Source organism: Ranitomeya imitator, chromosome 3, assembly GCF_032444005.1.
Source record: "Ranitomeya imitator isolate aRanImi1 chromosome 3, aRanImi1.pri, whole genome shotgun sequence".
Classification (NCBI taxonomy): domain Eukaryota; kingdom Metazoa; phylum Chordata; class Amphibia; order Anura; family Dendrobatidae; genus Ranitomeya; species Ranitomeya imitator.
In genome coordinates, this window is record NC_091284.1 from 40,686,644 (window position 1) to 40,701,232 (window position 14,589).

Here is a 14,589-nt window from a genome sequence, read left to right on the forward strand (position 1 = left end):
ACAAATATGACCCTCTACAGTGTCACAGAGGGGGCGGATCGAGACAGAAAGGGCGCGTTTTTACACAGCTTTGCCGCCTTTTTCCTCACTCTCCGCCCCCTTCTCCCCCTGCCTCTTCTCCTCGGCAGCCATTTCTTCTGCAGCAAGGATTAACCCTGCATCTCCCGGTCAGCAGGACCAGGCCAGCCAGTCTCCGGGGGGCACAGGACTGTGCCAAAACCACCGGCCAAGGCTCGTGCCTTCCGACAAGCGGTCTCCTCGCTTCTTCAAGCAGGAGTCATAGTACCGGTCCCCACGACCGAGCGCTTCCGAGGGTTCTACTCCAATCTATTCGTAGTCCCCAATAAAGGAGGCAGTGTGCGGCCCATATTGGACCTAAAACAACTCAACAAATATGTACGGGTCCGTCACTTCCACATGGAGTCTCTTCGGTCCATCATTGCATCCATGGAGAAGGGAGAATATCTCGCCTCCATAGACCTACAAGACGCATACCTGCATATACCTATTGCACCCACCCATCAGAGATTTCTCAGGTTCGCAATCGACCAGGACCACTACCAGTTCGTGGCTCTCCCGTTCGGACTCGCCAATGCTCCCAGAGTGTTTACCAAAGTCATGGCAGCCACCATGGACGTCCTGCACTCCAGAGGCATAGTAGTCGTTCCATACTTGGACGATCTACTCATCAAGGCTCCCACCTTCAAGGACTGCGAGCTCAGCGTCTCAATCACAATCGACACTCTGAGTCGCAGGGGCTGGATAGTTAACCTACAAAAGTCATCACCAACCCCGAGTCAGTCTCTGACCTTCCTGGGAATGCTATTCAACACCTCCAGGGGTCTAGTGCTTCTTCCCGAGGACAAGGCACTGGCTCTTCGCCTAGGAGTTCGCACCCTCCTCCGCAAACCCCCTCGATCTCCGGTTTGCCATGAGAGTCCTCGGCAGGATGGGGGCAGCAACAGAAGCCATCCCATTTGCCCAGTTTCGCCTCAGGCCTCTCCAACTAGCCATCCTCAAGTCCTGGGGCAAAAACCCTTTCTCTCTCGACAGGGAGTTCCGGGTAACGTCGTCAACCAAGAGGTCCCTGCACTGGTGGCTCAGGCCAACCTCGCTAGCAAAGGGGAAATCCTTTCTCACAGGTCAATGGAAGGTTCTGACCACCGATGCGAGCCTGACGGGTTGGGGTGCAGTGCACCTACACCACAGGGCAAGTGGTCCCCAGTGGAAGCGACCATGCCCATCAACATCCTGGAAATTCGTGACATCCTTCTGGCATTGAGGGCCTTCCATCACTTACTGGCAGCCTCTCACATCAGAATACAGTCTGACAATGCCACGGCTGTGGCATATGTGAATCACCAAGGGGGGACCCGCAGTACCCAGGCGATGCGAGAAGTGTCACACATCCTCCACTGGGCGGAGGACACAGGGTCGGTTCTCTCGGCGGTCCATATTCCAGGTGTGGACAACTGGGAAGCAGACTTCCTCAGCCGTCAAGAAATAGACTCGGGAGAGTGGTCTCTCCATCCCGAAATTTTTTTGCCAGAATTGCCATCGCTGGGGGACCCCGGATGTGGACCTAATGGCATCCCACTTCAATGCCAAGGTCTCCAACTTCATGGCCAGAACACACGATCCGCGGTCGCTCGGAGCACACGCTCTGGTTCAGGACTGGACCCAGTTCCAGCTTCTGTACATTTTTCCACCTCTCCCCATGATATCGAGGGTGGTGAGGAAGATCAAGCAAGAGGGAGTTCCAACCATCCTAGTCGCACCGGACTGGCCCAGACGTACATGGTATGCCGACATCGTACAACTTACAGTAGACGCCCCCTGGCGTCTCCCCGACCGCCCCGATCTTCTGTCACAAGGCCCGTTCTACCACCAGAACTCAGGGGCTCTCAATTTGACAGCGTGGCCCTTGAGACCTGGGTTCTAACCCAGGCAGGGCTTTCGCCGGACATCATTGGAACCATGATCAGGGCACGGAAGCCAGCCTCTGCCAAGATTTATTACCGTACCTGGAAAGCTTTCTTTACCTGGTGCGAATCTCGTGGCCAGACTCCACTCCCTTACTCCTTACCCAAAGTACTTGGTTTTCTCCAATCTGGTCTGGAGGCCAGGCTGTCCCTGGGCTCGCTTAAGAGCCAGGTGTCAGCCCTCTCAGTGCTTTTTCAAAGGCACATTGCTACCAAGCCGCAAGTAAGGACTTTTCTTCAGGGGGTTTCCCGATTGGTTCCCCCCTACAGACGACTACTAGAAACGTGGGACCTCAACCTGGTCCTGACAGCTTTGCAGGAACCACCCTTCGAACCTCTTAAGGAGGTCCCGCTCCGCCTTCTATCCCAGAAGGTGGTTTTCCTGGTGGCAATCACCTCGCTACGCAGGGTGTCTGAACTGACAGCACTCTCCTGCAGACGGCCCTTCCTGTTTTTTCACCAGGACAAGGTAGTTCTTCGCACGGTCCCATCCTTCCTTCCGAAGGTTGTGTCCCACTTCCACCTCAATGAGGAAATTTCACTGCCATCCCTTTGTCCGGTCCCGGTTCATAGAGTGGAGAAGGCTCTGCATACGCTTGACCTTGCCAGGGCATTGCGTATATGTGTCTAGGACTGCGTCCTTCCGGAGGTCTGACTCTTTTCCTTCTTCCGGAAGGCGGCCGCAAGGGTCTGCCAGCTTCCAAAGCTACCCTTGCCAGGTGGATCAAATCCACCATACAAGACACCTACCGCCTTAAGAATTCTCCTCTTCCAGCCGGTATTACGGCACACTCTACACGGGCGGTAGGGGCCTCCTGGGCCATTCGGCACCAGGCTTCGGCACAACAAGTGTGTAAGGCGGCCACTTGGAATAGCCGACAAACGTTTACTAAACACTACAGGGTTCATACCCAGTCCTCAACGGACGCGAGCCTGGGTAGATGTGTTCTGCAGGCGGCGGTGCCCCAAGTGTAGCGGCCTGTCTGCACAATATTCGTCCATTGCTTCCCACCCAGGGACTGCTTTGGGACGTCCCATGGTCCTGTGTCCCCCAATGAGGCGACAGAGTAAAGGAGATTTTTGTGTACTCACCGTAAAATCTCTTTCTCTTAGCCTCTAATTGGGGGACACAGCTCCCACCTTGTTGCCCTTCCGGGCCGTTGTTACTGTCGCGTTCTCATATTGTTTGCTTGAGCTCGCACATAGTTGCCTTCTTATAGGCATGGTTATGTTACTCATGTCACGTTCCTCCTACTGCTTTTGCACAAAACTGGAGAAGGCTGACGCCGTCCAGGGGTGTATACTGCAGAGGAGGAGCCACAGTTAATCTTTTTCAGATTATGCATAGTGTCGCCTCCTAGTGGACAGCAGCATAACACCCATGGTCCTGCGTCCCCCAATTAGAGGCTAAGAGAAAGATTTTACTGACGTCACCGCTCTGCTTTCCGGCCGCTGTGCTCACAGCCAGAGCAGAGAAGCAGAGCGCCGAGGACAGACAGCGGAAGGTATGTATGTAGTGTTTGTTTTTTTTTTTTTTGTTTTTTTTACTTTTACGCTGGTAACCAGGGTAAACATCGGGTTACTAAGCGCGGCCCTGCGCTTAGTAACCCAATGTTTACCCTGGTTACCGGCATAGTTAGTCGCTGGAGAGCGGTCTGTGTGACAGCTCTCCAGCGACCAAACAGCGACGCTGCTGCGATCCGAATCGTCTGTATCGCTGCAGCATCGCTAAGTGTGACGGTACCTTTACTCTTCACCACCTGGCATCCCTGGGGCTTTAACGACCTCCAAATTAACATATATGAAGGCCTGGGAAAAATCCAATCCAGTATCTCTCCTCTTTTATCAAAAGGCTCCTTCCTTTAGCAGATAAGTGTAAATAACTAATTATTAACTTACAACAAATGAACCAGTCATTTAGCTGGTTCATTTACATTCCTTTGTTAGGTGGGTCATCTGGCGAAAGGTACATTTAGGCTTTAATGACCTTTTGTGAACTCCATACAGTAAAGGTACCTTCACACTAAACGACGCTGCAGCAATACCGACAACGATCCGGATCGCTGCAGCGTCGCTGTTTGGTCGCTGGAGAGCTGTCACAGACAGCTCTCCAGCGACCAACGATGCCGGTAACCAGGGTAAACATCGGGTTACTAAGTGCAGGGCCGCGCTTAGTAACCCAATGTTTACCCTGGATACCATCCTAAAAGTAAAAAAAACCAAACGCTTCATACTTAACTTCCGCTGTCTGTCCCCGGCGCTCTGCTTCTCTGTACTGGCTGTGAGCACAGCGGCCGGAAAGCAGAGCGGTGACGTCACCGCTCTGCTTTCCGGCCGCTGTGCTCACAGTAAGTGCAGGAAAGCAGAGCGCCGGGGACAGACAGCGGAAGGTAAGTATGAAGCGTTTGTTTTTTTACTTTTAGGATGGTAACCAGGGTAAACATCGGGTTACTAAGCGTGGCCCTGCGCTTAGTAACCCGATGTTTACCGTGGTTACCAGCGAAGACATCGCTGAATCGGTGTTACACACGCCGATTCAGCGATGTCAGCGGGAGAGCCAGCGACCAAATAAAGTTCTGGCCTTCTAGCCCCGACCAACGACATCACAGCAGGATTCTGATCGCTGCTGCGTGTCAAACTGAACGATATCGCTAGCGAGGACGCTGCAACGTCACGAATCGCTAGCGATATCGTTTAGTGTGAAGGTACCTTTAGGATATACTGAATATTATATAAGGAACTGATTGAAATCAATATCTCAATTAGTATTAATTGGAGTGTTTGAAATCATTTAAAAATATAACATACTACACACATCGGGCACTCGGACCATCCTCATGGAGTTGGTTTCTATCCGTTTGTGCAGACATATGGACATTTGTGGCCTGCTGGAGGTCATTTTGCAAGGCTCTGGCAGTGCTCCTCCTGTTCCTCCTTGCACAAAGGTGGAGGTAGCGGTCCTGCTGCTGGGTTGTTGCCCTCCTACGGCCCCCTCTGTCTCCTGGTAGCGCCTCTGGACTCTTCGCTGACAGACACAACAAACCACCTTGCCACAGCTTGCATTGATGTGCCATCCTGGATGAGCTGCACTACCTGAGCCACTTGTGTGGGTTGTAGAGTCTGTCTCATGCTACCACGAGTGTGAAAGCACAACCAACATTCAAAAGTGACCAAAACATCAGCCAGAAAACATTGGTATTGAGATGTGGTCTGTGGTCCCCACCTGCAGAACCACTCCTTTATTGAGGGTGTCTTGATAATTGCCAATAATTTCCACAACAGCATGTGAAATTGATTGACAAACAGTGTTGCTTTCTAAGTGAACAGTTTGATTTCACAGAAGTTTGATTTACTTGGAGTTATATTCTGTTGTTTAAGTGTATGTGCACACGTTGCGGATTTGGCTGTGGATCCACAGCTGTTTTACAGTAGCATGTAAAGCTATGGAAAACCAAATCCGCTGTGCACTTGCTGCAGGGGGTTGTACCTGCGGATTTTGCAGAATCCGTCTGGGAAAAATCCACAATGGAATCTGCAATGTGTGCACATACCCTAAGTGTGTTATTTTTTGAGCAGTGTTTATCCCTGAAAGAGGCTGTAATCAGAGTGGTTATTCCCTTTCAGAAAATGTAGGTTCTCGGGTGCAGTTTGTTATAGAACAAACTACGCTTTACTCTCCGTCCCCGATTTCGCCGCTGAGTCTCCGCTGCTGCTATTGACGGCACATGGGCAATGTGACCGTTAAACAATTAGTTTACGAGGTCCGAGCCGCTGCGCACAGTGACTGGCTTTCTACATAACGTCAACGCTGCAGCCAATATCCAACACTGGGAGCAGAGACTGCCCGGACCCAGGGACATTAATAACCCCTCTGTTTGATCCCAAGTTCCATTATTGGATTAAAACATATGCATAATAATTTTTGCATATGCGCTTATGCATATTGCAGAAGAACAAAGAACATATATGCTGTCTTTATGTTGCCGTGTAGGAATTCTAGTGTGTTTTTGCTTTCAGGGCAGTGCGGTTCAGAGGCTACCAGCAGCAGGATAGCCAGGAGCTGCTCCGCTACCTCCTAGATGGGATGAGAGGAGAAGAGATCCAGGTATTATGTCCATCTTACCAGATCCACAGTGGTTCAGAGCAGTACAGTGAAGACGGCCAGCGCTGTAGTAATGCCAGCACTATAGTAACTATTAGTATTTATTTTATTTTGCACCATTAATTCCATGGTGCTGTACATGAGAATATACTACCTCCCCACTGGGGGACCATTCACATGTTCTAAATTTGCAAATAAGAAACCTGTATCAAAACTATTGAGTGCCCTGTTCACATACATCAGTTTAAAAAAAATCTGCTCCCATCATGGTCCACACTGCGGTAAAAATCATCCATGAGAAGAACGACCATGCTGTCTTCTCGGAAAAGCTGCAGTGGATCCCGCAGCGCAGCACTTGCACATCTCTGGCAGAAATCTGATTGTCCGGTTACCAGTTATATGCAAATCATCCTGCCTGCATATAAATTTAGTTGCTCTGATCAGCAATTGAGAGCAAGAATTATTTGCTGTACAATAGTCTACCTCTCCGAGCTGCACAGACTTGTTTTCGGGCTTTCCTATTTTACTACAAATGATAAAAAAAAAAAAAAAAAAAAAGGGTTGCGACTTGTTACATTATTTGTACAGGGAGGATTGCATTATCTATCACCTCACAGGTATACTTGTATGTTACAGAGAGTCTCTGCAGCACTTTCCAAGGCTTTAACTGAAGATTCAGAAAACCTGGATGAGGAGGAGGTTAAAAAGCTCGTTAAAGGTACATCGGACTCTGTCGCTCGTTATGATAAATTCACAAACGGCAGAATTTGACTCGATGCGTCACTGTGGGGTTGTGTCTGCAGCTTGTGCTCAGATTTCTGCAAGCCACATGTGTATATAAATGGGTCCGTGATAAATCTGTGACACATGCGTGTTGCGTGTACTGTGCTGGGTCAGCGGGTATCACTCCTACCACGACGCTGCATTCATCGGAAGATGGCAGGAGTCCAAAGAGCTGGATGACAACCTTTGTGTTAAAACTCACAAAAATTGGGGACCCATTCAGTGTGAATACTGGTTTGTGGTTGCAGTAATGGGGATATGAACATTTCTAATTTGTTTTATTTAGAATGTGAGAAAAGAAGAGTTATCCCCACTTTTGTGGATCGCTTATTTGGAGGCGAGCTAACAAGTACGATAATGTGTGAGACGTGCTGCACGGTATGTTCATTGCACCGCTACTGTATGGTTTTCATAGCTGATGCTCCTAAATCCCCCGCAGAATGCAAAATATGTTGGGATGAGTTTTCTCCTACGCCTCATTGGGGGACACCGGACCATGGGTGTTATACTGCTGCCACTAGGAGGACACTAAGTTAACACAGAAAGATGAACTCCTCCCCTGCAGTATACACCCTCTCACTGGCCAATATACAACCAGTTCTTGCTTAGTCTGTAGGAGGCACTTGGGTCTGTTTCAGACCCCCAACGTTTTTATTTTCATTTTTCTGTAAATTTTTTAATTAACTGAGTGAAGGGGGCGACGGATCGCTGTCAAGGGTCTGCTCTCTCCCCAAACCATCAACAGGCGAGCACGCGGAGAATATCTTCCCGTACCCTCTCCTGCGACGACTGGGGAATGCCAAATTCTATTCTTGGGCGACGATTTTTCCTTTGGTCCCGATCTCCCCTCCCCCTTATAACACGGCGAGCACATAGAGCTTCTGCTCTCATGTTCCTCTCCTGGGCCCAACGCTATATGATCAGAGCCCCCCACCTGATGGTGTCACTGCAGCCCCACGACTGAAGGAAGCCCCGGAGGTGAAGATGGATGGAGAGCCCTCTCCATCCCCCGGTCAGGGAGGATGGATGGAGCGCTTACCCTCACAAGTGACAGGAGGCTGGGGAGAGGCTGCATGGCGCTGTGAGTATATTCTCCTCACACTTACCGGCGTCGGAGAGTGCGGTCCTGGTCTCTGGGGAGAAGCGCCGTTGGCCAGGGGCCAGCGGCGGTCAGCCAGCGTTCTGTCGCGGGCCGCCGGTGCGCATCGCCGGCAGGCCCCAGGAATTTAGTCCCCGGCTTTTTAGCCGGACTAGGCCGCGGTTTGCATTGCTCTGCCCACCGCCGGAGCTCCGCCCACTTTCTCAGCGCTTCTCTTCTGGAACGAGAGGCGCCCTGCAAAATCTTGGGGGCCATGTTGCTCACACTCCTGTGAGGAAACCAGCCGCACAGTGTCACAACGCTGACTGACAGCTCCGACCGCTACGGGGCCGCCGAACATCCCTTCTGCCGTCCTATTCCTCCCTGAGGACACACACAGGACCGTGGGTAAGCTGTACCAGGAAGAGCTTAACCCCTTCTCTGCACGCATACCCTGCCTATCTCTAAAGACACACTATGTCTCACCCTAAAGAGGCCAAAAGGGTTAACAAAAAGCACACTGTGTTTTACTTCATGTGCCACTTGCAGCACTGCCTTGCCCCGAGCTCACAATACCCCATTATGTGCGGATTGTGATCCGGCCTGTTTGCAGCCGCCACTAACGCCGCCTCCGACCCTGCTGAGCCTAATCCCCCTAAGCGGGCCGCTTCCCTATCACGATCTATGGCTTCCCTGACCAAGGCAATAGACTCCCTCCGGGGTCCCTCTTTAAGTCAGAACGCGGAGAACTCTGGCGACGGTATGGATCCGCCCATCTGCAGTGGGCGCACTACGTTACTAATGGCTCAGGGTTCTAGAAAACGGACCCATGTTGTGTCCCCTGATCACAGCCGTGATTGTGTTTCAGCTTCTACGAGCTTGATTTCTCATTCCCCTTCTCCTGAGAACCATAACACACAACTCTGAATACGAGTCATCTTTAGTCCAGGATTCCTCGACTTCTCAAGAGATGATTGATTCTCTTATTTAGGCGGTCAACAAGACCCTGAAGGTGGACTGAGACCCTTATCCACTCAGGAACACGTGGTGTCTTTTAAAAAGACTAAACGTGCACAAAAGGTATTCGCCACTCATCCTGAATTTAAGGACATTGTCCAGAAACACAGGAACCGGCCCAATAAATGTTTCACGGGTCAAAAGCCTATTGAGTCCAAATACCCTTTTGCTCAGGAACTAATGAAGGACTGGCTTCAGTCTCCTTCAGTGGATCCTGCCTTATCACATCTCGCCTCCAAAATGCTCTTATCGTTGTCTGACGGTTCTTCAGTCAAAAACCCCACTGACCGTCAAATTGATTACCTGGCTCGCTCTGTTTTCGAGGCTACAGGAGCGTCTCTTTCCATCCTTTGCCGCTACTTGGGTGGCTAAGGCTATGGTCGCTTGGGCTGAGGTGCTGACCACAACCATCCATGACAGTAATCTCCCTCCAGAGGCGATCAATTTGGCTAACCAGATAGCCCAAGCCAGGGACTTCGTGGTTAATGCTTCAATAGACGCGGCCAGTTGCTCTGCACAAGCAGCCGCGAATGCAATCTCCATCAGACGAGCCCTGTGGCTCAGAGATTGGCGAGCAGATTCTGCTTCCAAAAATCATTGACATCACTGACCTACCAAGCTGGTCGCTTATTCGGAGAAAAGTTGGACCAAATTATTTCCAACGCTACCGAAGGAAAGAGTAAATTCCTCCCGCAACAAAAACCTGTCCAGCCGTTTCAGTATCAACAACCCCGATACCGGCCCTTTCGCAACGATCCCCATCCTCCGGATCAGGTCGAGTATCGCGCGGAGACAGAGGTTTCCAGGTCTCGTACAGGCCCAACCATAGCTGGAAACCCAGACCAAGGTCATCTGGATCTAAGGGACCCAGATCCCCTAGACCTTCCAATCAATGACTCGTTGCAACATCCGGAGGACAGCGACAAAGTAAGCAGCCATTTACTTTCATTCTGCCAAGCCTGGCTCTTGGTCGCCCACGATGAGTGGGTCAGAGAACTGCGTGTCCTCCGGATACAAAATAGAGTAAAATAGAGTATTCTGTTTTCTCCCTCCCGCCCGCTTCTTCCAGTCGTGTCCTCCTAAAACAAAGACGAGGGCCTTTCTCCAGGCCATACGGGCACTGCAAGGAGACAGTCATCATTCCGGTTCCCAAGACCGAAGGTTCAAGGAGTTTTCCTTGAACATACTCGTGGTCCCAAAAAAAGGATGGTTCGATGCGACCAATACTGGATCTAAAGCTTCTGAACGACTTTGTCAAAATTCAACGCTTCAGAATGGAATCTCTCCGTTCTGTTGTCGTGTCCATGGAAAAGGGAGAGTGCCTAGCATCCATAGACATCAGTCTTTAGAAATACCCTGGTTTAGGGAAAGAGGGGAAAAAATAAAAAAAGTGCGGTGCTTCCTCTGAGCGTAATATGTTTTTACCAACAAGTTAAAAACATTTCTTTTATTAGTAGTTATGCTCACCTTCTATCAGTAAGAAATGCACGTTGAGATTCTCAAGGAATCAATTCTTTAGGCAACTCTTCTTCGTATGTTGTATAATCCAATAAGGTGTGCAGCTCACTTTGGAGAACTGTTGTGAATTCTGTGGCCAAGCTCCCTCCTGTGGTCTTGAGTGGTACTGCGGCTGGTTCTGTCTATAAGCTTCCTTTGGTGGATGAGAGTGGTAATGCGGCTTCTGAGTTAACCTCATCACCTGAGGAAGGAAAGTCGTTAGGTGCTGCTCTATTTAACTCCACCTGGTGCTTTGATCCTGGCCTCCAGTCAATGTTCTAGTATTGGTCTTGCTTCCTCCTGGATCGTTCCTGTGGCCTCTCTATCCTGCATAAGCTAAGTTCTGCTTGTGTTATTTTTTGTTTGCTATATTTTCTGTCCAGCCTGCTATATTGGTTTTTTCTTGCTTGCTGGAAGCTCTGAGACGCAGAGGGAGCACCTCCGTACCGTTAGTCGGTGCGGAGGGTCTTTTTGCCCCTCTGCGTGGTTGTTTGTAGGTTTTTGTGTTGACCGCAAAGCTATCTTTCCTATCCTCGGTCTATTCAGTAAGTCGGGCCTCACTTTGCTAAATCTATTTCATCTCTGTGTTTGTATTTCATCTTTACTCAGTCATTTTATGTGGGGGGCTGCCTTTACCTTTGGGGAATTTCTCTGAGGCAAGGTAGGCTTGTTTTTTCTATCTTCAGGGCTAGCTAGTTTCTCAGGCTGTGCCGAGTTGCATAGGGAGCGTTAGGCGCAATCCACGGCTGCCTCTAGTGTGGTGTGTTAGGATTAGGGATTGCGGTCAGCAGAGTTTCCACGTCTCAGAGCTCGTCCTATGTTTTTGGTAAATGTCAGGTCACCTTGTGTGCTCTGAACTTCAAGGTCCATTGTGGTTCTGAATTACCTGATCATAACAGAGAACTATGTGTTGATCCTGCTTCAGATCCACATAGGTGGCGATTTCAAAGGAAAAAAAAACTCCAAGTAAATGTGGCGCTAAGCACCCACGGATTTTTTGAATGCATCCACTTCAAGTGAAAAATGTTAGTAAAAATTCATTTATTTTTTCAGAATAAAAAATAAAATATATTTGTAAAATATTTTTAAAAAACAGTACAACGCGTTTCGGCTGCTGTTTTTACAGTGCAGCCTTCATCAGGTAGCAAAAAGAACAAATAATACAATAAGCACTATAAAATGATGTTACAACCTCCAAGTTCTCTTATTTATGAGGGTTCCTAGAAGGGATTAGCAGGGCGGGACCGGGGATCAGGTTCTCCTTTCCTGATAACTAGCTACATGGTAGCCTCTAAAGAGACACATTTTTATATATATATATATATATATATATATATATATATATATATATATATATATATATATATATATATATATATATATATATATATATATAAAAAAATATATATACAGTTTAGTACTTCTATTCTATCCAAAATGAGCTTTTAAATACATGGTATTACACTGTTACGAACAAACACAACATTAAAAATATAGGTATATACACAATCATAAATATGATTCACTCCAATACCTCATCAATTCCACTGCTATCAATTCATCCCATAAGATACATAAAAAAAAAAATGTGGAAAAAAAATATATATATAAAAAAAATTTTTTCAAAAAAATATATTAACCCCTTTACCCCCAAGGGTGGTTTGCACGTTAATGACCAGGCCAATTTTTACAATTCTGACCACTGTCCCTTTATGAGGTTATAACTCCGAAACGCTTCAACGGATCCTGGTGATTCTGACATTGTTTTCTCGTGACATATTGTACTTCATGATAGTGGTAAAATTTCTTTGATAGTACCTGCGTTTATTTGTGAAAAAAACGGAAATTTGGCGAAAATTTTGAAAATTTCGCAATTTTCAAACTTTGAATTTTTATGCAATTAAATCACAGAGATATGTCACACAAAATACTTAATAAGTAACATTTCCCACATGTCTCCTTTACATCAGCATAATTTTGGAACCAATTTTTTTTTTTGTTAGGGAGTTATAAGGGTTAAAAGTTGACCAGCAATTTCTCATTTTTACAACACCATTTTTTTTTAGGGACCACGTCTCATTTAAAGTCATTTTGAGGGGTCTATATGATAGAAAATGCCCAAGTGTGACACCATTCTAAAAACTGCACCCCTCAAGGTGCTCAAAACCACATTCAAGAAGTTTATTAACCCTTCAGGTGTTTAATAGGAATTTTTGGAATGTTTAAATAAAAATGAACATTTAACTTTTTTACACAAAAAATTTACTTCAGCTCCAATTTGTTTTATTTTACCAAGGGTAACAGGAGAAATTGGACCCAAAAAGTTGTTGTCCAATTTGTCCTGAGTACGCCGATACCCCATATGTGGCAGTAAACCACTGTTTGGGCGCATGGGAGAGCTCGGAAGGGAAGGAGCGCTATTTGACTTTTCAATGCAAAATTGACAGGAATTGAGATGGGACGCCATGTTGCGTTTGGAGAGCCACTGATGTGCCTAAACATTGAAACCCCCCACAAGTGACACCATTTTGGAAAGTAGACCCCCTAAGGAACTTATCTGGATGTGTGGTGAGCACTTTGACCCACCAAGTGCTTCACAGAAGTTTATAATGCAGAACCGTAAAAATAAAAAATCATATTTTTTCACAAAAATTATATTTTTGCCCCCAATTTTTTATTTTTCCAAGGGTAAGAGAAGAAATTGGACCTCAAAAGTTGTTGTCCAATTTGTCCCGAGTACGCTGATACCCCATATGTGGCAGTAAACCACTGTTTGGGCGCATGGGAGAGCTCGGAAGGGAAGGAGCGCAGTTTGACTTTTCAATGCAAAATTGACAGAAATTGAGATGGGACGCCATGTTGCGTTTGGAGAGCCACTGATGTGCCTAAACATTGAAACCCCCCACAAGTGACACCATTTTGGAAAGTAGACCCCCTAAGGAACTTATCTGGATGTGTGGTGAGCACTTTGACCCACCAAGAGCTTCACAGAAGTTTATAATGCAGAGCCATAAAAATAAAACAAAATTTTTTTCCCACAAAAATTATTTTTTAGCCCCCAGTTTTGTATTTTCCCTAGGGTAACAGGAGAAATTGGACCACAAAAGTTGTTGTCCAATTTGTCCTGAGTACGCTGATACCCCATATGTGGGGGGGAACCACCGTTTGGGCGCATGGGAGGGTTCGGAAGGGAAGGAGCGCCATTTGGAATGCAGACTTAGATGGAATGGTCTGCAGGCGTCACATTGCGTTTGCAGAGCCCCTAATGTACCTAAACAGTAGAAACCCCCCACAAGTGACACCATTTTGGAAAGTAGACCCCCTAAGGAACTCATCTTGATGTGTTGTGAGAGCTTTGAACCCCCAAGTATTTCACTACAGTTTATAACGCAGAGCCATGCAAATAAAAAATATTTTTTTTTCCACAAAAATTATATTTTAGCCCCCAGTTTTGTATTTTTCCAAGGTTAGCAGGAGAAATTGGACCCTAAATGTTGTTGTCCAATTTGTCGTGAGTACGCTGATACCCGATATGTGGGGGGGAACCACCGTTTGGGCGCATGGGAGGGCTCGGAAGGGAAGGAGCATCATTTGGAATGCAGACTTAGATGGATTGGTCTGCAGGCGTCACATTGCGTTTGCAGAGCCCCTAATGTACCTAAACAGTAGAAACCCCCCACAAGTGACCCCATATTGGAAACTAGACCCCTCAATGAACTTATCTAGATGTGTTGTGAGAACTTTGAACCCCCAAGTGTTTCACTACAGTTTATAACGCAGAGCCGTGAAAATAAAAAATCTTTTTGTTTTCCCACAAAAATTATTTTTTAGCCCCCAGTTTTGTATTTTCCCAAGGGTAACAGGAGAAATTGGTCCACAAAAGTTGTTGTCCAATTTGTCCTGAGTACGCTGATACCCCATATGTTGGGGTAAACCCCTGTTTGGGCACACAGGAGAGCTCGGAAGGGAAGGAGCACTGTTTTACTTTTTCAACGCAGAATTGGCTGGAATTGAGATCGGACGCCATGTCGTGTTTGGAGAGCCCCTGATGTGCCGAAACAGTGGAAACCCCCCAATTATAACTGAAACCCTAATCTAAACACACCCCTAACCCTAATTCCAACGGTAAC

The 14,589-nt window shown here is 47.5% G+C and overlaps 1 protein-coding gene across 1 annotated transcript in view; it reads left to right on the plus strand.

Annotated features, from left to right (window-relative positions):
• USP16 (ubiquitin specific peptidase 16) overlaps positions 1-14,589 on the plus strand; it is a 60,936-nt gene that overhangs the window by 11,987 nt on the left and 34,360 nt on the right. The window contains exons 9-11 of the mRNA XM_069760817.1: positions 6,000-6,087; positions 6,721-6,802; positions 7,154-7,245. Coding sequence (XP_069616918.1) covers positions 6,000-6,087; positions 6,721-6,802; positions 7,154-7,245 — 262 coding nt within the window. The remainder of the gene's footprint in view (positions 1-5,999; positions 6,088-6,720; positions 6,803-7,153; positions 7,246-14,589) is intronic.